Consider the following 21,617-nt stretch of genomic DNA (forward strand, 5'->3'; position numbering starts at 1 on the left):
GGATTAATTTAACCTGATAGGCTTTGTGTGTCTTTCTAGGCAAATATTATGAAATATGGTGATGACAAATCAATGAGAGGTCTGACTTCACATCTTCTCTGCTCTCTGGCCTGTAGTGGGGGTTTTGTTCTTCCTCCCCTCATCACCATCCAGCCAAAGCCACCATGTATATCACAGTTAGCTTCTTCCCAAATATTTTCCCCTGTCAAAGTGTGAAGAAGAAGTGGGTTCTGTTTGCACTTCCCCTAATGACATCATAGTTCTCCAACCCAGCATCTTCCAGGAAGGCTGTTTGCTTGGCTCCTCCCCTGGGCTTTGCATCACAGTGACCTTTTCCAACCAAGGGCTACTGAACAGAAGTCCTCATGGAGCTCTCTAAACTCCTCTGGCCTGGAGTCAGGGCTAGCAAATCTAGACTGGTTTTACCAGTTCCTTGCTGCTTTCTTTTAGTAGGAACCACGCATGGCATCAGCAAGAGGGGGGGTTCCCAAGTGCTGGGTAACTAAGTCTGAGGCAGTGTGAGAGAGAAGCCATTCCACCATGTGCATAATTTACTTCAGGAAATTATGAAGTGAGCTGCTTGCTCACTTCACTCCCTTTCCTTCAGGAGAGCTAAGTTTCTAGGATTGGCAGTACCTCTGTTGCTTGCAGAACAAAAGGATGAGAGTATTGTTCATAGAAGAGGCAGCATAAACCAGCACCGAATCCACCCACACACATGTAAACAAGTGTAAAGCATTTTTAAACTATCAAATGATTTTGCTTTCAAAGCAATTAGGAGTTTCAGTTTCCTCCCACCCACCGTTTTGCAAGACATTGGCAGCGGCACTGAATACCTTTCCTCAATGTCAAGTGCTCCCTGGCCATGGACAATGGACCAAAATTATTATTAGCACTTATGAAAAAGAAGAGAGACAGAAACCAGACAAACGAACACATCTCCTACATAGACTGTCATCAGTCTGCAGATAGGATGTCAGTCCTGGGTAGACACTAGGACCTTCTTCAGAGCTATGAGCACTGATGCCGTCGCATAGGTAAACTACTACCCAGAGAAACCAGACTCAAACCCATTTCTGTACAACACGGATCCCACTTTACTTGTGTCCACATTACATGGAATAAACTTCCAAATTTCATAGTGAGAGGCTTGATTTGCAGCATGTTTCAGTTTGAAACGTTGGATTTTTTTTCAGCATGGGAGTGAACTGAGTTCAAGGGATAGAGACAGAGTAAGACCAAGCATAGAGCCAGTGCGCGTGCACTGTTGCCTGCTAAGAAAAGCCTGCAAGCCAAGAGATTTCTGTCTTGCCACAGATAGAGAGGAATCCACTCCCCTGCATCAGCTCTTATCTCCTGGACCTGCCAGGACAATCAGACGACAAACAGTGTTTCCACCTTGTTTCATTTCATCCTCACACCCACTACCCACCGTGGCAGCAAGGAGGTCTCAGGCCCTCTCAACTGACATTGCAAAAGCAATGATAGAGATCGATCCCGTGACTCTGCCCTAACCCACTATTTCCCGAGCCCCACAGCACACACAGCAGCAGTGATGCTTAACTGTGTGTGTCCTCCGGAGTCACCCTGGAGGGTGCTGCTGCTGAACCCGGGAACCAGCAAGTTAGAGAAGCATGTAAACAGATACCATGAGAGGACAGTCAGTATCAGCGCTACTGTGTGCTGTCCTCAGCCGCTGTCTTGCTTGAGAAATTCTCACTCAGAGAGAAGACAGGAAACAGAGTCCTTCATTCACTTCTTCTTGCTACAATTCACAAAGACCATGGCCATCTCCTCTGGCCTCCTGGACCCTTGATTAGCAAAGAGCTAGTGTCAGCCTTGGCTAGCCAGGAACCAGCTCTCTCCATCTCGATTCCTAGGGAAGAACTTAGAATCTCACCTTTGGTTCTTCCTCTTAGGTGCACATTTATTGGCTTGCAATTCCCAAAGCATTGTTGACCTCAAAAACCTCATGTAGTTTTTGTTGTTGTTGTTTTTTGTTTGTTTGTTTGTTTGTTTGTTTGTTTTTTGAAAATAGAAAATTATATTTGGGAGGTTGGAAACAGTTTTCTAACAACTTTTCAACTTCACACACAAGATAGAAAAAAGTATAAGGAAGCCTGCATCTTCATATCAGAAAAGAATAAATGTGTGCTGGCTGCTTCCACAAAAAGCTGAAAATAATTGCTGAAAACTTGAAGTCATAGCAATGGAGTTCTAGTATATGCATCTAGAATCCATGATTCACGCCTGTGCTGTGGTTGTAATTCAAATACCTGATAGGAAAACCTGGGAAGATCTAGTCTGTCGGTCCTGCGTCGTGTCTCTCCTCTGGCCTCAAAGGTCGGTCTGCAGAAATCTTCATGGCAACAGTGCAACGTTGCTGGCAGCCTCTGAGAGGTCGGTTGTGCCTGAGAAAGGAGCCCAGATTCCATCCTTAAAACATTCCTGCACCAAGCCCTGGAAACTAGCACAGTGTGCCGGCACAGTTCAGAGAGAACACATGTAAATGAGGCTGTGTTGTAAACTCTGGATGAGCATTTTATTTAGTTTAACCCTGAACTTGAACTCAAAAATTTGTTCCTGCAGAACAATACAGAAAAGTTGATGCGGTTGAACAGGAAGGCATATTTTAGCCCAGACAGTTCACTTCTTTAACAGTAAGAAAAAGTTGATTTTTTTTTTTTTTTTAATGAAGCATCTTCTAGAATAGCGCAGTTTGGCATGTCTGCAGGATGTTTGTAATTGCCAAGTCAGAATGAAAGCGGGTGTACATCCTTTGAACCTGCCACCATTCTCGTGAAATAAACAATAGGCTCTCCTATTAGTATGGTAGTTTACCAGGGGGGAAAGGACCCTTAAATGACGTGACAAACATTCAATAGTCTTACAGTCTGTGTTCATTTTATTAAGCAGCAGCACAGTGATGGTAGGCATAGGCGACATCTCCAAGCTAGTCCTTGACGTGTGTTCTGCACTGCTCCTAGATTCCCATCGCTGGTAGAGCACTACCAACCAGAACTCAACCAGAAAGCCAAGTGGCAGTAGCCTTGCTAACATGCCTCGTTCTACACATTTTGAGTCTTTGCTTTTGAGATGATCTATTCAGAAATCCTTATTAAGAAGGTAAAGATAAGTACTCTGTGCTGGGCTGAATATTTCTTCGCTCCAAGTCACTCTGCCTGTCCACCTATGTTTCATTCATGACCAAATCACTGGTAAGATCCTTCAGGTTGACCCTGGGGCACGCCTGTGGGGTCTTTACCTTGTATTCCCACGCCATAGACTGCGTCTTTGCAGCTCCTGGAAATATTTGGGGGAAATCTGAATTGTTTACAGTAATGAGTATAGTTACAGATGTATTCCACACACTCCGAAGGAAATAAATCTAAGCATAAAAGCATGTGCTGTTTCAGCATTTAGGGAAAAAAAAGAAAAAACAGTCATTGAAGTTGTAAACCATCCCATGTAGTCATGTTTTACCAGTCCCTTCTTAACAAAGGCAAGGTGCACTGCAAAGCTCTAAATCCTGCCACTGTCTCTGGAGGAGGAGGCAAGCATTGTTCTTTAGCCCTGGTTGGGGGCTGAGAGGATGTGCTGGACTGCCCTTAGCCAGGGTTGTCAGCAGAGGTGAACCAACTGCTAATCCCCACTTCCCATCCACGCTGTCTCTCAGGCTGCCCGAACGATTGCTCACATTTAGGTCAATTCAGCTGGTTTGTAGGATTGTTTTGCTTTGTCTTGTTGAGTTTATTTCCGGCAGCCTGAGGTGTACAAAAGTTAAGCTGGGCCTCCTGCATTCTGCAAAGCTGGAGTGGAGTTTTCCGAGGAGGTGCTTCCTCTAACCTCAGTGCGGGGGCATGAGTACTCTAAGCCTTCTCAAGGGTCACTGCCACATGGTAGGCAAGGAAAAGATGATCCCTGGACCAGTGGAATCTAAAAGCACGTGTTCTGGAAGGAGAACACAGATATAGGAGTGGCAAGCTTTGCAGTGTAGACAGGGAAAAAAACACCACAGCCAGTGACAGGCCTGGGTTTTAGTCCAGGGGCCCTGGCCCCAGACCTGTACCCAATTGTGCTGCACAGCACTCCCAATCTTCGTTTTCAGGAATTCAAAAACTGCAAAGCTACAGCTTCCTCTGTGGTCTGCTCAGACTGCCTCTGAGCCTGCCTTTGGGGCACTGTAGAAACTTCTGTTCCAGCCTGCCAAAGGGTTATGGCTTCCTTCCCTCTTCCTTCCTCTTGTGGGTGAGTGGAGTAGGAAGTACTGTTGGTTTGGACAGCCTTTGAGAGATTGGTCTTCTGTGATTCCCCTGTGGGTTTACCACAGGCCTGGAGGAAGGCTGGAGGTGGAAAGTAGGAAACCAGACCAGAAAGGAAAAAAACAGAGACAGTGCACAGAGGGCAGAAGCAAAGAGGTGTGCACAGGGCCAGACGGGAGGCACCTGCTGGGCAGAAAACCCCCAAATGGCTGGGGATGGTGGCACATGCCTTGTAATGTCAGTGTTTTGGGGAGTACAGGCAGTTGGATGAGAAGCTTGCAGTCCTCCTAGGCTGTGTGGTGACTTCAAGGCCAGTCTGTGTTACATGTAACCCTGCCTTAAAACAACAGCCATGTATCAAGGTGTCATAGAGTCACAAAGGCACCAGGGGCTGCAGGGTGAGAGCTGGAGTTTGTTGCTGGCAGCGGGCCAGGTCTCCTGGCACTCGGCTGCAGGATGCCTGTGGGAGAATTCTGAAATAGCTGGGCTCCAAACTGTCACGTTCCTTTCCCCTTTCCTGGCTTTATCTACTTACAGGATGAGAATGGCAATCCTCGACCCCAGCCATGTCTGGGAGGAATAGCTTTGGTAGAATGTAAGTTACTAGAATGAGGGCCACACTCTGCTGAGCACCAACCTCCTGTCCCCTGCCTACCTCTTCAAACGGAAAAGTTAGCTCCCGGGGGCCACATTCAGCCAACCCCAAGTGCGACTGTCTGCCCTTGTTAGACAGCAGGCATTTAATAAAAATTGGAATCCAATATGTAGAAAACAAAACTTTTTTTTTCTCATTTTGTCACTCCCCAGGAAGTCATGTTCCTTTCTTGCCCCTACTCTACACAACTTTCTTCCTGAAAAAAGGAAAAAAGTTGGGGAAAAGCATACTTGAATGCGAAAATCAAAACTTACAAAGGGCTAGGCCCTGCCTTTTAAGACAGACAGTAGCCACTAATAAAGCCTTCTTTGTGTCTTAAGAGCAAACCTGCCTCTTAGGACTGACTTCCCCTGTGGGAAAGGGTGTGTCTTGCATATCTAGGCATTAAAATACAACACTTTAATGAAATGGGAAGAAAAATCATCTTTTGTCTTGCTTGCACGGGAGAGAAGTACTCGTGGCTTGAAGCTTCCTCATATGTTTATCTTTTGTTGAATCAAAATATAAAAGCATAGAACCCGGGGAGAATATTGAATCCAAGGCTCCCTACACAGACACGTGGGCCTGCTCACATACGCACACACACACACACATTCTCCACGCCACATTCACACCACGTTTTCCAAGGCCAAACTTCAGCTCCACAGCCCAGCCCAGGAGATAGGAAGGAGCTCAGGACAATTTCATCAGGTCCTTGTCCCCTTAATCTCCACGCCGCACCTCAGATCTCAGGCAGCTTCCGTGGCGCAGCCTCACTTTAATGGATAGAATCTATTTTTCATGAAAAAGCAGGAAATAAGCTGTCTCTTTCATAAAAAGATTTACAAAATGTAATCATTGTTGAAATATTCCCTTTGAACTGCCGTGTCCACGGGGGTCACCAGCCCCCAGAGGCCGGCTTCATTAGAGCCTCCTCCCAAGCGCTCCAGAAGGGCAGGTACACTGGGGGGGCGCCCCGCTTTGATGTCTTCAATGAATGAAAGAAAAGCACAATGAAAAAGAGCTGTTGATCAAGCATAAAATACTCTTTAAGCTGACAGAATGGCAGCGTTAACACACCCTAAGCTGCTTTTACTCCCCCCCACCCCTTTCCTCACGTTTTCCTGTGCTTTGTGTACAGTGGGGGTTTGTGTTTTATAAGAAGTCTCTGATCTATGTAGTATGCCGTTCACCAACAAAAACCAAAATAGGATTGTTTCTGTCCCACTCGGTTTCCTGACTCCTCCCTCCCTCCCGCCCTCCCTCCCTCAGCCCCAGCCTGGAAGGCCTGCAGTTTAGCCTGATGCTTTTCAGGGGCTCGAGCCAGTTCCTTTTGTGTCGCAGGTTTCTCCGCTCTGATTTTAACACCACAATTAAAGACAGAATTTTATTTTCTCAAGAACTTTCCCTTGCAACTAGAAAAAGGAGCTGGCGCAGCTGCCACTTGCAACTTAAATATATATATATATATATATATATATATATATATATATATATATATCATTCAAGGCAAGAAAACGCTGGTTCGGGTGACCACTTTCTTAGGAAATGGGTCCTCTTTAGGCCGACAGGGACCCTAGGGCCAGCCATATTTAACAGCTAGAGAGCCCAGATCTTGGTTTCCTGAACTTGCCCCCAGTCATGTATCACCTCATTAATCCCCTCGAAATGGGTAAAGATGTTTCCATTCCTTGAAGTTGAAAAGTGAGACACAAAGGTGCCAACAACCTTGCCTGAGGTCACCTAGTTAGTCCACAGAGTGCAGGTGCCAGTATTGCCGCGAGGCTAGATGTGAGAGGCCAAGTGTGCACCTCGGGAAATAGCCCTCCAGTGGGTCCTCAGAGCAGACACAAGTGGGCCAAAGGGCAATTTACACAGAAGCCTTCGGTCTCACGGGGGTGAGAGCAACACAGGAAAATATAAAGGAAGACCAAACAGAAAATAGACTTGGTGGTAAGAGTGACACCAGAGCGAGCTGGGATAGGCTGAGACTCCAGCCGTGGAACAGCCTGCAGGGCTGGGTTGTGCGCACACGCTCAGGGTTTGTAGGTACTGGAAGGTTTATTGGGTTAAAAGATGAGTGCTTTCCCATGCTGAGGTTTGAACCAAAGCGGAGATCTTGGCTGGGAGCAGCATAGCCGTTCTCCAGGGAGCAGTGGTTTGGACAAGTGCTGTGTATGTAGCAAGCAGGCAGAAGGCCATGTTACAAAACTGTTGCACAGGCTACTGACGCAGTTGGCCACAGTTGGCCCCATTGCAACAGCCCTTCAATCAGAGCTGCCTGGGGCAACCCCTAGAGACGTGTGCCTCTCTTGGGGGGAGGGGGTGCCTGTCACTGCAGGAGGCCAAAGCATGTGCTCTGAGCCTGTATGTGGCCTAGCTGTGCTATGGACACCCAGGAGATGTACTGTCTCACTGGGGTTAGCTGGCGCCTGCTTGTTCTCCTTCCTTAACAGTATTTGTTCAGCACTTCCTCTGCTAGCCACTGGGCAAGACCCGGGAGTTGCCACACCTGAAAACATAAGTAGCTTTCTTGGGAAGAAACAGACTGTCATAGTCCCACCAAAGTAACAGGCGAAGTCTGTGTGTAAAGGCCCTAAATAGGACCCCTCAGGGAAAAAATAAATAAAAAATGGAACACCTGGGCACTGGCAAAGATGGCTCTCAGCAGGTAAAGGTGCTTGCTATGAAGCCGGACAACCTGAGTTCACTCCTAAAACCCACAGGATAGAAAAGGAGAACTGGCTTCTACAAGGTACCCTCTCACCCCCACAGCCCACCAGGACACACACATACACAAATATCATTTCAGTTTTTTTTTTTTTTTTTTTTAAAGAAAAGGGTTTTATTTAGTCTTAGACCCTGAGGACAAGCAAGTGTTAACATGGCACGGAAAAGGCATAGCCTGTGCCTAGGGTCCAGCAGGGAGGAAGCATTTGGCTTTGGGGGATCTGGAAGGAGTTTAACACAGCACAAGTGGTGAAAAGATAAGGCTACAAAGGTAAGCAAGGCCACTCATGGACCATTAATGTTTTAATAGTTTCCTGTACAATAAACAAGTCTTGGTTTAGAGTTATTGAAAACAGGCTTTCTTTAATTAACAAAATAAAATCAGACAAGAAAAATGGCCGTGGAGATCAAAGCCTGAGGCTGGCAATACCCATAACTAACACCTGTGTACAGCAGGTCCCTCTCTCCCGAAACCGGCACTAACCACTGCCATCTCTCATTCTCAGCACTCCAGGGTCACTGGCACAGAGCTCTTCACACGTGATGCCGCACATCCCATCCACGGAATACAGTGTGGGGGGCTTTGGACATTTGGCCTAAGCAGTCAACAAAAGTTTATCAGGATCCCTCAAGAAATCCTGACTGGCATAGAAGTCTAAAGCCAGCCCCTTCCTGCTGGGCACTAAAGCCTTTAAAGGCAGATGCCACATTTTCTTTCCCCCTCACAATCCCAGACCCTCATTGCAGGCTCTTGATACTTACTGACCAAGTGACTAATGGCTCTCAAATGGTTGGTCCTAAAAGGAAACTCTGGGAGTCCACACAGAGGTCTGTCTACTCCTTCTGTGTCAGAGGCGGGGGTTCCCCCCCCCCCCAGGCTTTTGGCCGATTTGCCAAGGACAACTCATTTGTGCTAAATAGTAGGCTTAGTTCATGCAAACAAGAACAGGAAGCCAAGAATGACTGACTGACTGGATTAGCTGGATCCAGCAGAGGTGGTCTCACCAAGAGGGACAAAATGGTAGCTGCCCTCAGTGCAGATCTGCTTGCCTCGTCCCTTGTGAAGCTGGTAGGGAGTGATGTGTTGGAGGGGGCTGCTTCCTGTATTTTTGTGTTTCCGTTTATGTGTGTAAATGTCCTTAAATAACCCACCTCACCAGGAGAAGAAAGCTGTGTCACACCCAGTTCTGGATTCCACATTAACAACCTCCTTCCGTGCAGTGTTAAACTTTGCCCTTGAGGCCTTTTGTTCAACTTTTTAATTTGAAAAACAGATTCTGCCGTCACAGTCTGTCCTGCCCTCCGCAGCACCCCCCCCCCGTCTTTTTCCTCAAGTGAAATATAACTATCTCCGATCTATTTCTTTCTTGGTTTCAAAATGTAAGCCCTGCCCATATGAGTAGAAAGGGAGAATGTGAAAGAAGTTGATGTGTTAGAATATTGGTCTTTGACAAGAAGGTAAGTCCCTTGGCTTCGCCGCCCATCTCCAGTAGACTCAGGACCAACTCCATTTTGTAATCGCTCACAACAAGGCACAAGAGAAGAAACAGACTGCCACTGCCACAGTGCCTGCTGCCATCTCAACCCTCTTGCTTAGGATGCAGAGGGATGGAGGCTGTTTACGGTTCGTAAATTCTGACTACTGTGAGCATTCCAGAATCCCCACAGAAATGGAGCTGGAACTTTCATGGAGCTGTAAATTAAGGGGCGGGAAGTGTGATAAAACTCCTAAGAGAACCGTGCTGCAATGGTTAAAAGAAATTTTATAAGCACGTTCAGCGCAGAGCTGTTTTGCATTACATGAGTTGAATACCTTAGGGACGCCACATCTGCAGGCACTTTATTAAATCCTGAGTCAGCACTTTCCAACCTGATGAGATTACTTCTCCATCTGACCGGCTAGAAGGAAAGCTGAGCTCTTGTCTTGGGCTGCAGATTTCTTTTGATGTTTCACCTTGAGCACTGAAAGAGGACAGGTCCAGGTCCCCCCCTCCCACCCCTGGTACATCCCAAGCTGTGGACATTTCGAATGTAACTGGCTTTTTTTTTTTTTTTTTTTTTTTGAAACTAGAGCCTTTGTGAGAGTGTGGATTTATGGGCCACCAAATCAACTGTAGTTGAATGTTCCTGCAGGGGAGGGGGGTGGAGGTAGGGGGATAGATCAAAGCTCAGTGTTTACTTCCTCAATGTAAATGTATCAAGATAACATTCTCCGTTGCTGTACTGTAATACGGCCACTCTTTGCAGATAAGGGACAGAGATTCCTTTGTAGTCCTGGATACAGTAGGGCAGGTTAGGGGACTATAAAGTCTGAAGGCAGAAGCCATATGAAACCCAAGCGGATGTCAGATGTGAGGATGATTTTCTGACTCTCCACAGATGAATTTTGTTCTTTCCGTGTGCCAGTATTTTCCCAACGACTTGATTCAACCCAAGAACTGATCGATCAGTCTCTGATTCCTTCTCTGTTTTTCTGCCCCAAGAAGGAAGGTACAGAGTCATTCTTTAGTGAGTGTTCTCAAACTTGCAATGTTTTTTGAGTAACAGTGATTTATAGGAAAATGCCACAAGAAAAAAAAATGGCTTTTTCTGCTTTTTATGACGTGATTAGCTCATGGAAGTTTATAGAAATCCAGGAGCACCTCTGTGCAGGTGACTGTCACACTCGTCATCACCGTGACCAGTGTTTTCAACTACAAACTGACAGAAAATTTGGCAAAATGGATGAATCTCTTATTGTTACAACTGTTTTTCTGTTGTATCTCCTGTAGATTGTTTACTGAGAGACCTTGTTCAAAAATGAAAAAGAAAAAGGAAAAGGAAAGTGCATGGGAGGTTCCCCTATCTGACTTTGCATTCTGGAAGTGCCCGGTCAAGTAGCTAGGTTAATTGTCATGAAGATTAGTGTGATGTTGAAATAAGTACTAATGGTCAAATTACGGGAGTGAAAAGTGGAAGAATAGGTTTTGGTTTGGGCCTGAAAGGGTTAATTAAGGTTTTTTCACGGGTTATTAGAGACCCCCAACCCCTGCCTTAGGAGTCATATTGACAGCCCACCACAGGGCTGCTTGGCTCCGCTATTGACATGTTGCTGGTAGGAGCACAATAGCCTCAGTATCTTCAAATCATTGCTAAAATCATCTCAAGGAAAAAAAAAAAAAGTTCCCAAGCTTCAACATTAGACAAAAGCCCGGGAGTTGCCGTGTGCAGCTCAAAATCCCGGAGTCAGCAACTTCTATTGATTAAAAACTAACCTTTAAAGTAACTCTGAGAGTGTGTGGTTAGCATTTAAATTTAAACATGTCATGAGTTGATTTGTGTTGGTGAATACCAACTCAGAAGGAGTAACATTCACAGCCCAGTTTTTTTTTTCTAACTCTCTTAAGCAGCTAAAGTATTTCATGAAATGTCAATAGGGCAAACAGAAAAAGGGGAGGGGCCAAAGCGGGGCCTCATAGTTTTCTTTCCCATGCAAATATTCACCCCCAAAAGAAAAGTGTGGAGAGGGAAACACAATAATTAGTCCTTTGTCTAACTTTCTCAAATGCCAAAGAAAGACAGATTAATTAAATATACAACAGTGTTGGTTTTTGGAGTGGGGGTCCAGCTTGCTGGGTAGGTCATAAATTAGCCAGAATAAATACTTCAGTGTGTTTGCAGTGGGCCTGCAACGTCAGAACCACTGGAAGGTTGGTGGGAGGAGAGTGGAGGGTTTCTTGCTAATGATAGTCACGTCTGGGTCTGTCTGGTTGCTAAGAGCAACCAGACATGATGTAACACCAGGATGAACTTGAACTTGGGGGACTTGAAAAGAGAACAATAGACCAGAGCAATCAATAAAGCCTATTTCAGTGAAGGGTTACAGAGCTGCTCTGGGGTAACCTTGTGGGCGAGGCACACACTGAATAGTAAGATGTGTGAAGAAACTTTTTTTTTCTTTGCTTGCTTTGCTTTTTAACAGAAGTACAGGGCGCTGCTGATTTTTTGCAGTACCCAGAGTCCAGGAACTCTGGGACGGAAAACTGCTCCCCCTGCTGACTCGCCCAGGTCCCAGGCCTTTACTTCAAGAGTGTCAGTCTGAGGCAGTCTGGAATCTCACAACTGCCTTAGAAAGCATGCGAACAGATTGAGACCAGCACTGGCCGCCCCATTTGACACTGTTCTGTGTCAAGAGCAAATATGGAAAGTGGGCCTGTGTCGGCTATCAGGAGAGACTTAAAACAGATATAGCTTGGGGTCTCCTTGCCTCCCCTTCCTCACTCATCTTTCTTTTGTCCACTTAGATTTAGGTCATGTGCCCTTGCCAGGATGATTTCTTTGCCAGATATAAGCAGCTTTATTGTCTTCCTCAAAGTGCATGGTCAGAGAGTAAAGAGCAGCATCTACAAGCCTACAGGATGAGTACTTTTATGGTTTGAGCTTAATTTTTTGTTTTTTTTTTTTAAGCTGCTTTGGAAATCAAAGGTAGCTTGTGTGACCAGGAAATCTTACACCAACCTCCATAGAGCTATCATTTAGCCATTTATCCCTGGGATCAAAGGAGTCCCGACTTTCCCTAATTGAATCTCTCTGACAAGAGCAAGCCTTAGCCCTCCGGAATCAGTTCTGACATAACCCTTGCTGATGCTTTCAGTGCAGAGCTCAGGGCCATTAGCTTTGCGAGGAAACTGGTAGGTTTTCCGACTCCTGACAAAAGTACAGAATTCTTCAGAGTTCTTAGAGAAAAGTTGGCAGAACAGATACAATTTTAACTTCCCTTAAGGAACTTAATTTTGAGATTGGTCATTTTGTTTAGCTAACTTTCTTTGTTGGTAAAGAAATGGCAGCACACACAAAGGTGATCACCTGGATGTCTATGACAGGGACATAAGACTGGGTCGGCAAGCTGACAGACAGCTCCAAGCTCATGTTGAGTGGACAGAAACATGAATGAGGACTAAGCAGTGGCCCCGTCTTCCCCTTAAACTTGATACTCCAATACAGTACAGTCTTGCTTATTGTGTATCTTTTCCAAGTATATAATTTTAAGTATGTTCAGCTGAAAGGAAGATGAATTTGCCCCGTGAAGTCTCCATTATGACAAGGCAGAGGAGCAGGGAGGACCACTCCAGTTTCCCCGCCCCCTGGGGCAACAATGAGTTTCCCACCAGACCTTTCTGTATTGGCTGCTATCAATGGCCACCTTCAAAATGTTGTGTTCAAATGTTTAACACCTGTCTTTGTCACCTACACCTCACTGAAAAATATGTTGAGAAAATCATGGAAGTAGCTATTCCATACAGCCCTTAACCTCACCCTTCAGCTACTGTCTGCAGTTTATTTCTCGTTCTTGAACTAGATACTAAGTTTCCCAGGTTCTGAGCTAGGTGCTAACATAGCCAGGTTACAAAGCCTGATGTGCATGTCATGTGGCCAGAATAACTTCCCTTGGTAAGTTATACTGAAAACGTTGGCAAACCCCACCAAAGGCAACAATTTTAATGTCAGAGGAGTAAGATAAATTTGGGTGGCTTGACACTTACTAACATCTGCCATTCCTTGTCCACGTGAACCCCCATGGTCAGTTCTGATCCCACAGTTAAAAGAGCAACTTTCAAAATAGTTTTACAAAATCAAACATTTGTGTGTGTTCGCGCGCTGAGGATCGCTGGCGAGCCTTGCCCACACTAGCTGCCACCCTACCACTCCACCTGCATTTCTAACTATACTTTTCTTTCTGTCTTCCAGTCCTGGTACCTGGGATAAAAGTTGCAGCATCCCACCATCCACCAGACAGACCACCTGACCCCTTCTCAACTCTGTAACATGGACGCAACCTCAACCCAGCGCAGTTACAACTTCACTGTCAGTGGAAGGGGAGAAAAAAAAAAAAAAACGACTCGAATCAACTAGTACATGGAAACAGCAAGCATCGTGGTCAAACAGCAAAGGCCATAACCTTTCGGGATTTTCTTTTTTTTTTTTTTTTTTTTTAATACTTTAGGGACTGTCGTAATTTCTCATATGGTGCTGGAAATGGTTGGGCTGTGTGACATTCGAAGTGTTTCGGTGGTGACGTGAGCATTAGGTGAAGTGGCTGGTAGAGGGTTAGCCTTGCTCACTAACTTCCTGCTGTAACACACTTCCCCTGCGAGCCTGGCCTTTTCACAGTATTTCATGGATTTACCCACGCAGGTGTGACCCTCCCAGAGCATTTGGAGGCACCTGGAGAACGAAATCTTTTGTAGTAGCTGAGATCTGCGATCTGTAACTTACAGGACACTCAAAGGGCAATTTTTTTTTTCCCTGTAACATATTAGAAAAAGAAAATGCAGTTCCATTGATCTTTCCTTTTCGTTTGGTTTGGTTTCGGCAGTCAGCAGTTACATACATACCACAGCCTGCAAGGACAGTGAACCCACTCACGTCGCAGAAAACAATTCCAAAAAGACCGCAAAGACTACTACTATCAGTCTGGTTTCTTGTTTCTGTTTTTTGTTTTAAAGTTTTGAAATGCTGCACTTACATTTGAAAAAAAACAAAAAAACAAAAAAAAAACCATTTTTCAACAATTTCAACAATGACACAAAAATTCACGTGAAAATGGGGAAGATGGTCTGTTTTGACAGAAACTGACAGGAATCAAAACAATCGAATTTTGAATTGAGTGAAGTGCAATTTCATTGGATAGCTAAGTATCTTTGTAAGATAGAGATTGTTGAAAATTCTATTTTTGTTTTTCAAGTCCTCCCACCCCAGGACTCTAAATTATTGGGGTAAAAAAACAGCCTTGCAAGAAAAAAGGGGAGCTATTTTTGCTTTTTATGTTTTTTATTGTTAAACTTGTATCCCTTTAAAAAAAAAACTGAAGGAAAATTTTAAAAAAAATACAAATCTAATGGTGCTTTTACCATACTATGTTAACTACATTAAATGCTAATTAATTATTTTCTGTTATCAAAGCACATAACTCAAAAGAAATCATGGTATCTGTTAATTTTATAAGCTAGAAATCACTATAATGAATTATGCCAATTCTGGAAATTTTTACATGTGTACGGCAACACCAGATCTATCAGTTATCAAACGCCTCATTGTACCAGATATTGTCCAGAAGTTTCCAAGACCCTTTGCAAACCCTGACCTGGGCTATGGGAAAATTAATACTAACAACACTGATAGGGTCACAACTGCTGGTGCCCATTCAGATCAAGGGTACTTGTTAGGGAAAACGAAAAAAAAAGTTACCCCCCCCCACCCAATGTCTTGTATCTTATGTTAAAAAAAAGACAAAAAAAAAGATTAAAAAAAATCAAAAAAGAACAAAAAAGAGCAAAAAAGAAAAAAAAAAAGCAGAAACAAACAAACAAAAAAAAAAATGCAAGTGATTTTTCTACCAGACAGCGAAGCACCCCCTTGCTTCCCACGTGACTTCAAGGTTTCCTCTACTATACATATATATGTGTTCTGGTTGGCAGGCGCTGCTGACCAGAGGAAGTCTCTGCATGTTCTAGTGTTAGTAACTAATTTTTATATAGCTAATGTAGGATAAAGTAGAGTGCATTAAGACAATATTGTAACCCCACTCTAGGCACTTGCCTTTAAACTGTTTCAGCCCTTCAGAAGGGCTCAACTACTGTCCTATACAATCAAGTGACTGAAATTCCTGGGAAGACACTTTGCTCCTCATCTTTACCCCCAAACGATGTTGTTTTGTTTTGTTTTGTTTTGTTTATTTTTTTCCTTAATTTGCACGAAAACAAAAATTCCATATCAATGTGCCTTGCCCCGGGTAGTGATTATTTGTGGAATTGTTGCACACGCTCCTCTATTGAAGGGGTTTTTCCCTCCTCAAGCATTCGGAGACACTTTCGTAAATGTAACCTTTATGTCAGCCCTCGTCAGTCAGTTTCAACATCTAGACCTAAATAGAAAGTTAGCTGTTCCGCAGACAGGCGTAGTCTCGATTGTCCTGTGTGGTCAGTGGCAGTGCTATTCTGAGCTCTGTAGATGCTTACAATATCAGTATTTGGGATGTTGCTGCATTTTTTTTTCGATTTATTTGGAGTCTTCCTTTACCCCCACCCCAAGATATATGAAAATATGCAATACCTGCTTATATCATGTAGAAAAGCTTAGCGATTGTTCATTTTCCTTTCTTTTTTTTTTTTTTTTATTTGACCAAAGTCAGTGTGCTGCATTTGACGCAGTGTGAGGTAGGTGTCTGTCTTTGTACTTGCTGTGGTTTTGATGCACGGGCAAGAAGGGTTCCTCTTAGAGAAGCAGTCAAACTGTGAAGCACTAAGCTGACCCTGCTTCAAGCAATTTTGTTTTTACAACTGTTCCTTTCACAAGCAAGCCTTAAAAAAAAAAAAAAAGAAAGAAAAAAAAAGGAAAAAAAGACAACTTCCTTTCTCTTCAGCCCCCCACACCCACTTTTCTTAGCAGACGGCAGTCAATCCGCAGTCAATAAGAAGTACATAATATGCCCATTTTTATATGCACGTTTTTAAACTTCCAAGTTCTGAAAATTGTTTACTGGTTATCTCTATTTAAGGAAAAAAAATAAAATAAAACATTTTGGATTTTCATATGTGTCTGATAAGTGGTTGAATAGTCATTTGGCGCTGTTGTATGGTATGATTGTCAGTGTACCGTGTCACTTCCTATAGCCAGCAGCATACTTTGCCTTCCCTATAGCATTTAGCTGGGCATTATTATGACATATGTGCACTAAAAAAAGAGAGAGAGAGAGAGAGAAAAAAAAAAAGAAAGAAAACATAGCAGCTCTCAGTGCTTCACAGTGAAGGGACAAAAGCCTAGACAAACATGTTGTCAGGACCTTGCAAAATGCCAAGGTATTACCAGTAAATTGGTTGTATATACAATAAAATTGCACCCTTTTTTAAAGCAAAACAAGCTAAGCAATAGTTGGGGCAGTTTTAGTTGTTTTTAGTGGAGCATGTTGTAGTCACGACTGCAAAGGGAGAGAGAAACTGCCCACTCAGAAGATACGTAATTTGTATCGTTGTATAGTTTTATTGATTACACTGATTTATCCTACCCTATTTTATAATGCAGGACTTTTGTAATGTTGTCTAAATGAGGAAAAAATTTCTGTCAAATTAGCCTAGTGAAATTTCCGATTGTTCATTATAAAGGCAGCGTCCATAGAATTGCTTTTTTTGTTTGTTTGTTTGTTTGTTTTGTTACTTTTCCACCTCCTTTGGGAACTGGATTTAAGTTTAAAACTTTCCCGTTTCCTTTTTGTTTGTTTGGATTTTTTTTTTGGTAAGTATTTAAATGCATCTATTCTTCTGTCAATGGTACAGCATATTCCTATGCTTGAGAAGTGTAGGTCTACTGAGAAACCATTGCAAACGGACGTTACAGGTGTGCTGTACTTTTGAAGGTATTTTGTTGTATTAAGTTTGGTGAAGCTAAAATTAGGGAACTCTGAACAGATTTGCAGGAATAAAAAAAAAAATGTTTTAAAGGCTCTAAACCGTTGTGGAGGCAGCAAGCAAGGGTTAAGTCGTAAATGCACTGAGTTCCGTTCCGTTCACGCTTCCTGCAGGAAACTGTAGTTCAGTTGTCATCAAGTGGGAAAATCAAAACACCAACCGATCCACGTGTTTTGCCGTTTAGCTTAAAAGCTGAGCGAAGATGCTTGGGAAAGACTTTACTACAAGGATGTAGAGACAGACAGACCCCAAGAGCTGTTAGCATTCGAAGGCCCAGCCTTGATTCTGAAACATGTTGGATTTTTTTTTTCTCTCCCATCAAATAGCATTACCGCAATTGGCAAAGATGGTCCCTCAAATGACTCCCCCCAATTTTTGCTTTGGGAACTGAAGTCAGAGGCACAAATACTAACTTTCAACATCTTCCAATAAACATTTTTCTTTGGGCTCCTCTCCTCAAAACTCCTTTTCTAACCTCTGCTGGGCAGAAGTCCTCTCTAGTGCCATTCTCCCCTCCCTCCTGCCCTTTCCTACCCACTAAAGTATGGCTCCTCAGCCCCTGGCAGGACATCTGTTGGCTCATTCTGCAGCCAGTACCACCAACACCCAGACAGGCTCCGCAGGCCCTCCAGGCTGCACTCTCCAAGCTCTCCCTTTTCCTTCCCCAACAGTCCAAGTGTGCAGGATCCAAATTTCTAGACACACTGTGCTATAGTCAGTCAGCCCACAGGAATATGCAAAACCCATCTCAAAAAGTTTGTCTTTCACCTTCCCAAATCTTTACCCTTTTGTGCTTCAACCTCTGTCATGATGATATCATGGGGTATTTGCAAAGGAAAACATTTTCTCCTGGGATTTCCTTTTTGCTGTTTTTGTTACTGTTGTTGGGTTGTTTTGTTGTTGTTTGTTTGTTTTGTTTTTGTGATGGGGAGTGGTTTTTAAGAACGTCATTTGATACTTTTTTCCCTCAGAGTGTATTCCATAGCCCCTGTCGCTCCCTCTCTGGCTCCCTCTCTCTCTGGCTCTCTGTGTGTCTCTGCCTCTCTGGTTTTTCTTTGCTTCTTTTTCCCTTCTGGTTTCTGGTAGCAGGCCTCCATTGAACAGGTGTAGAACACAAGAAGTGTGGTCAGTAAGCTTTGGTGGTGCCTCCCAGCCTACCCGCCAGACCGTCCGGTCCTAGACAGTCCCAGAGGCTGCGCCGCCCCTAGGGCATGGCTTTCATTTACATCGGCTCCCGAGGCCATTTTGTCTTGAAGTCAATGCATGCACTTACTGTTTGACAGTAATCCTACTCTGCCTTCTCCAAGTCCAAGGCTGTGCATTCGTCTAATTAATGTCATGTATGTTTCCCCTTTATTTTTTTCCAATAAAAAAAGCAGTGGGATGAAAATTGCTTTGATATATAGCAGGTATATTGAAGCTATTCCATAGCACTTAACTGTAGTGAATTCTGTGTCACCAGTTCTGAAATCAATTTAATGTTTAATGCAAATCCATTACATGGTGCTATTACAGGCTGACAAAATGATTTACACAAATGTGACAACTTGGGCTCAATTCACTCTGCTTCCCAACAGTGTAAATGCATAGCAGTGTTTATCTGCATGAGAACTATGCACTAACCTATCTGAAGAAAAAAAAAAAAAAACTATATCAACTTTGGTATCTACTTTCCGTTTACTTCAATCCTTGCCTTTTGGTCATTGTTATAATGCCAGCTTTAGGACAGAAAGAATTATAAGAAAACCAGCATAATACCTGATATATTAAAATGTAGTGCCTGTGAAACCTGTATTATACTGCTCTTCTGAAGTAAGATTTTTCTACACCGGTAGCCTTCGCTGTCTGTCAGTCAGGACCTCTGGTATAGGTGATGTAAAATAACCGTACAATATTATGCATGCTACTCCATAATGCTTAGTGAACTGTATGAATATTACTCAAAGTTCTGTTAGTCTTTTTTTTTTTTTTTCTTTTCTGCCTTGGTTTTTGTCAGCTAGGTTTGAGGTATTTCACTGAGAACATGAACTCTGTCTTCCTTCCGGCCGTCTTCAGCATCCTGGAGGGTGTACACTTACTTAAATTCAGTATTACCTGTGTTTTGTTTTCATTATTTTGTTTTTGTTTTTGGGTTTTGTTTGTTTGTTTGTTTCCTTTCGTCTCTTCTAAGGGACAAGCATGGGTGTTTGATTTCAGAGATAGGTATCTGGTGAGATTTTTGTCTGAAAACTACCATTTGAATCTCAAGAACTCTGCTGCAAAACCACTCTGAGAACATTTCCAAGGGAGAGTCACTTCCTTGACCCTCAACGGAAGCTAGACAGCAAGGAAGAAACTTAATGGACAGAGGACCCATGCTTGATCCGTCTACACCAGACTTTCTCATATGAAAAAGAAAACAAAACAAAAAAAAAATCTTTAAGAAATCACATGGCTATTTAGTTACATGCGCAGATGCAATATTTTCTTCAAAAATATAACTCTGTACAAACTTTGGGCCCGATTCATAAGAAAGAAGTTTGCTATTAACACGGGATTTTTAAAATATACTCTCTCTCTCTCTCTCTCTCTCTCTCTCTCTCTCATTTAAATTTGAAACTACTTGCTTCCCAAATTAAATATGTATTTTTTTAATTTTCCCCCTGAACCAGCACCCATCTGCCTTTCATTCTCCAGTGGGTTGCATTAGATGAGTTAGAGGGATAACATTGGTCACTGGGTCCTGGCAAGGTCACAGGGTTAAGTGGGAACTTTAGCATGGGGTGTAGCCCCTGGAGTCCCCCCCTCTGTGTGCCAGGCATCCTACGTGTGGACTCACCGTACTGTTTGGGCTGAAACACTAACTTTGTTAAACTGTGTCTTGACCACAGAGAGTGTACAGGAGAAATGCTACCTCTGAACTAACTAGAGCAAATTCATGGCGGAAAGTATCACAGACTTTAAACTATGAAGTTTCCTGTCTCTACAGTGGTTTCAAAGGCAAGCGCTGTCCAAGGAATAGGCCATTCTTCCTGCTGTTTGATGCTCAGCCTTTCAAAAAGCCTGAAGCTATTTTTTTCTATTCTTTTTACTGTGTCGCTCTTATTTTTTTAATTTTTTTTTCTGTGAATTTGCTTTTTTTTTTTTTTAACCTGTTATCATTCTCAACTAAAGGGCTTAGGTCACTGGCTGTATTAGGATGCACATATGAGGGTAGCCAGAACTCTTCTCCCTCAGACCATTGTCTCTCCAGTGGACTCAGCAGCCTTGCCACTGAGATACCAGCCAGACGAGAGGAGTGCCAGCAGGTCTCAGTAGGTCTTTAGGGAGACTGTCAAGGCCAAGTCCGTGTTCCTTCTCTGTTTCTCCCACTTACGTTTCCCAACACACATTTAAAAAAAAAAAAAATGTCTGCTCAGAGTGCCTCTGCTTTCCTTTTCAAATTGTGGGGGAAAGGATTAAAACCTTCAAATGATGGGGAATAAAAAAAAAAAAGAGAGATCTATTGTGAAATGAAACGCCCGTGTTAATAACTTGGTCTGAAATTGTTTTTATGAGCCGGGCCCCCTGTGCCTCTAGCATATTTGTATTGACTCTCATAGTTACCCTTTTCGTTCACTGTGTTCTGTGAAAACTTGTAATTGGTGGAGAATCACTGTGGGCGTCCATTCTTACCAACGGAATCTCCACAGGGTTTTTGAGCTGGTGTGGATTAGTTTAACCCTTGTACTCAGCCATTCGCGCTACCACCTTCTCACATTACAATTACTGGAAGCAAGTACTGCATTTCCTATGCAACAAAAAAGGAAAAATAAAAAAAAAAAATTGCTAATGCTACGGAAGTCTTGTCCTCCTTTGCCGTGTACGTCACGCCCGGCGGTGGGTGAGTGTGCTGGGTTGTGGGATGGTGCTTTTCCAAAAGATGGGCTTTCTGACTGCCGTGTGGCGTCCTCCTGGAAGGCTTTCAGGTGTGTATGATCCGTCACGGGGGGTGGTGTGGCCTGCAGCACCAGAGGAAGGCTGCACACCCCCCTGGAGCTTCTTGGGTGCCTGCTGTGTGGTTTACTATTGCTACCAGGAAGTGGGTCCCTCAAGGGGAGGGACTCTAAACAGTCCCGTGTGGTGTAACTGTGGGGAGCTCGCCAGCCACGGACCTGGAGAAACACAAGGAAACAGTGGTTCAGGTGCTGAGGAGTGGGACACACATGGCTGATACTTGGATCCTTTGGGGGAGACAGGCACCACCAGAGGGGAAACGCCGCATGGCTGGTTCTAGGACCTCTGGGAGAAGATGGAAGACTGACACTTCCACTACGAAGGGAGCTGCACAGATATTATCTGCTGCTACACTGTGGACAGGACGCCCTCTCCTTTCCATCCTCCTCTGAGTTCCTACCAGTGTGTCTCCTTGGCTGGATCCAATGGTCACTAACCATTTAGAAAGAGAGACCAGAAACAGAACCAAGAAAAATACCAGCCCCAGCCTCACCAGCATAGTATGAACCAGTAGGCTAGGCAAGCAAAGACCTAAATAAGGAACACACATATTTAATCCATTTTAAGCTTGAG

At 43.8% G+C, this 21,617-nt stretch overlaps 1 protein-coding gene across 9 annotated transcripts in view; it reads left to right on the top strand.

The window, feature by feature from the left end:
* The window catches only part of Nfia (nuclear factor I A), a 526,906-nt gene extending 506,021 nt beyond the window's left edge, over positions 1 to 20,885 (top strand). For all 9 annotated transcript variants that reach the window (XM_060365916.1, XM_060365918.1, XM_060365920.1 and 6 more), the window contains one exon: positions 13,354 to 20,885. In XM_060365916.1, coding sequence (XP_060221899.1) covers positions 13,354 to 13,371 — 18 coding nt within the window. In that variant the 3' untranslated portion in view covers positions 13,372 to 20,885. The remainder of the gene's footprint in view (positions 1 to 13,353) is intronic.
* Positions 20,886 to 21,617: the final 732 nt, after the last annotated feature.

The sequence above is a fragment of the Meriones unguiculatus genome, chromosome 12 (assembly GCF_030254825.1).
Source record: "Meriones unguiculatus strain TT.TT164.6M chromosome 12, Bangor_MerUng_6.1, whole genome shotgun sequence".
Taxonomy (NCBI): domain Eukaryota; kingdom Metazoa; phylum Chordata; class Mammalia; order Rodentia; family Muridae; genus Meriones; species Meriones unguiculatus.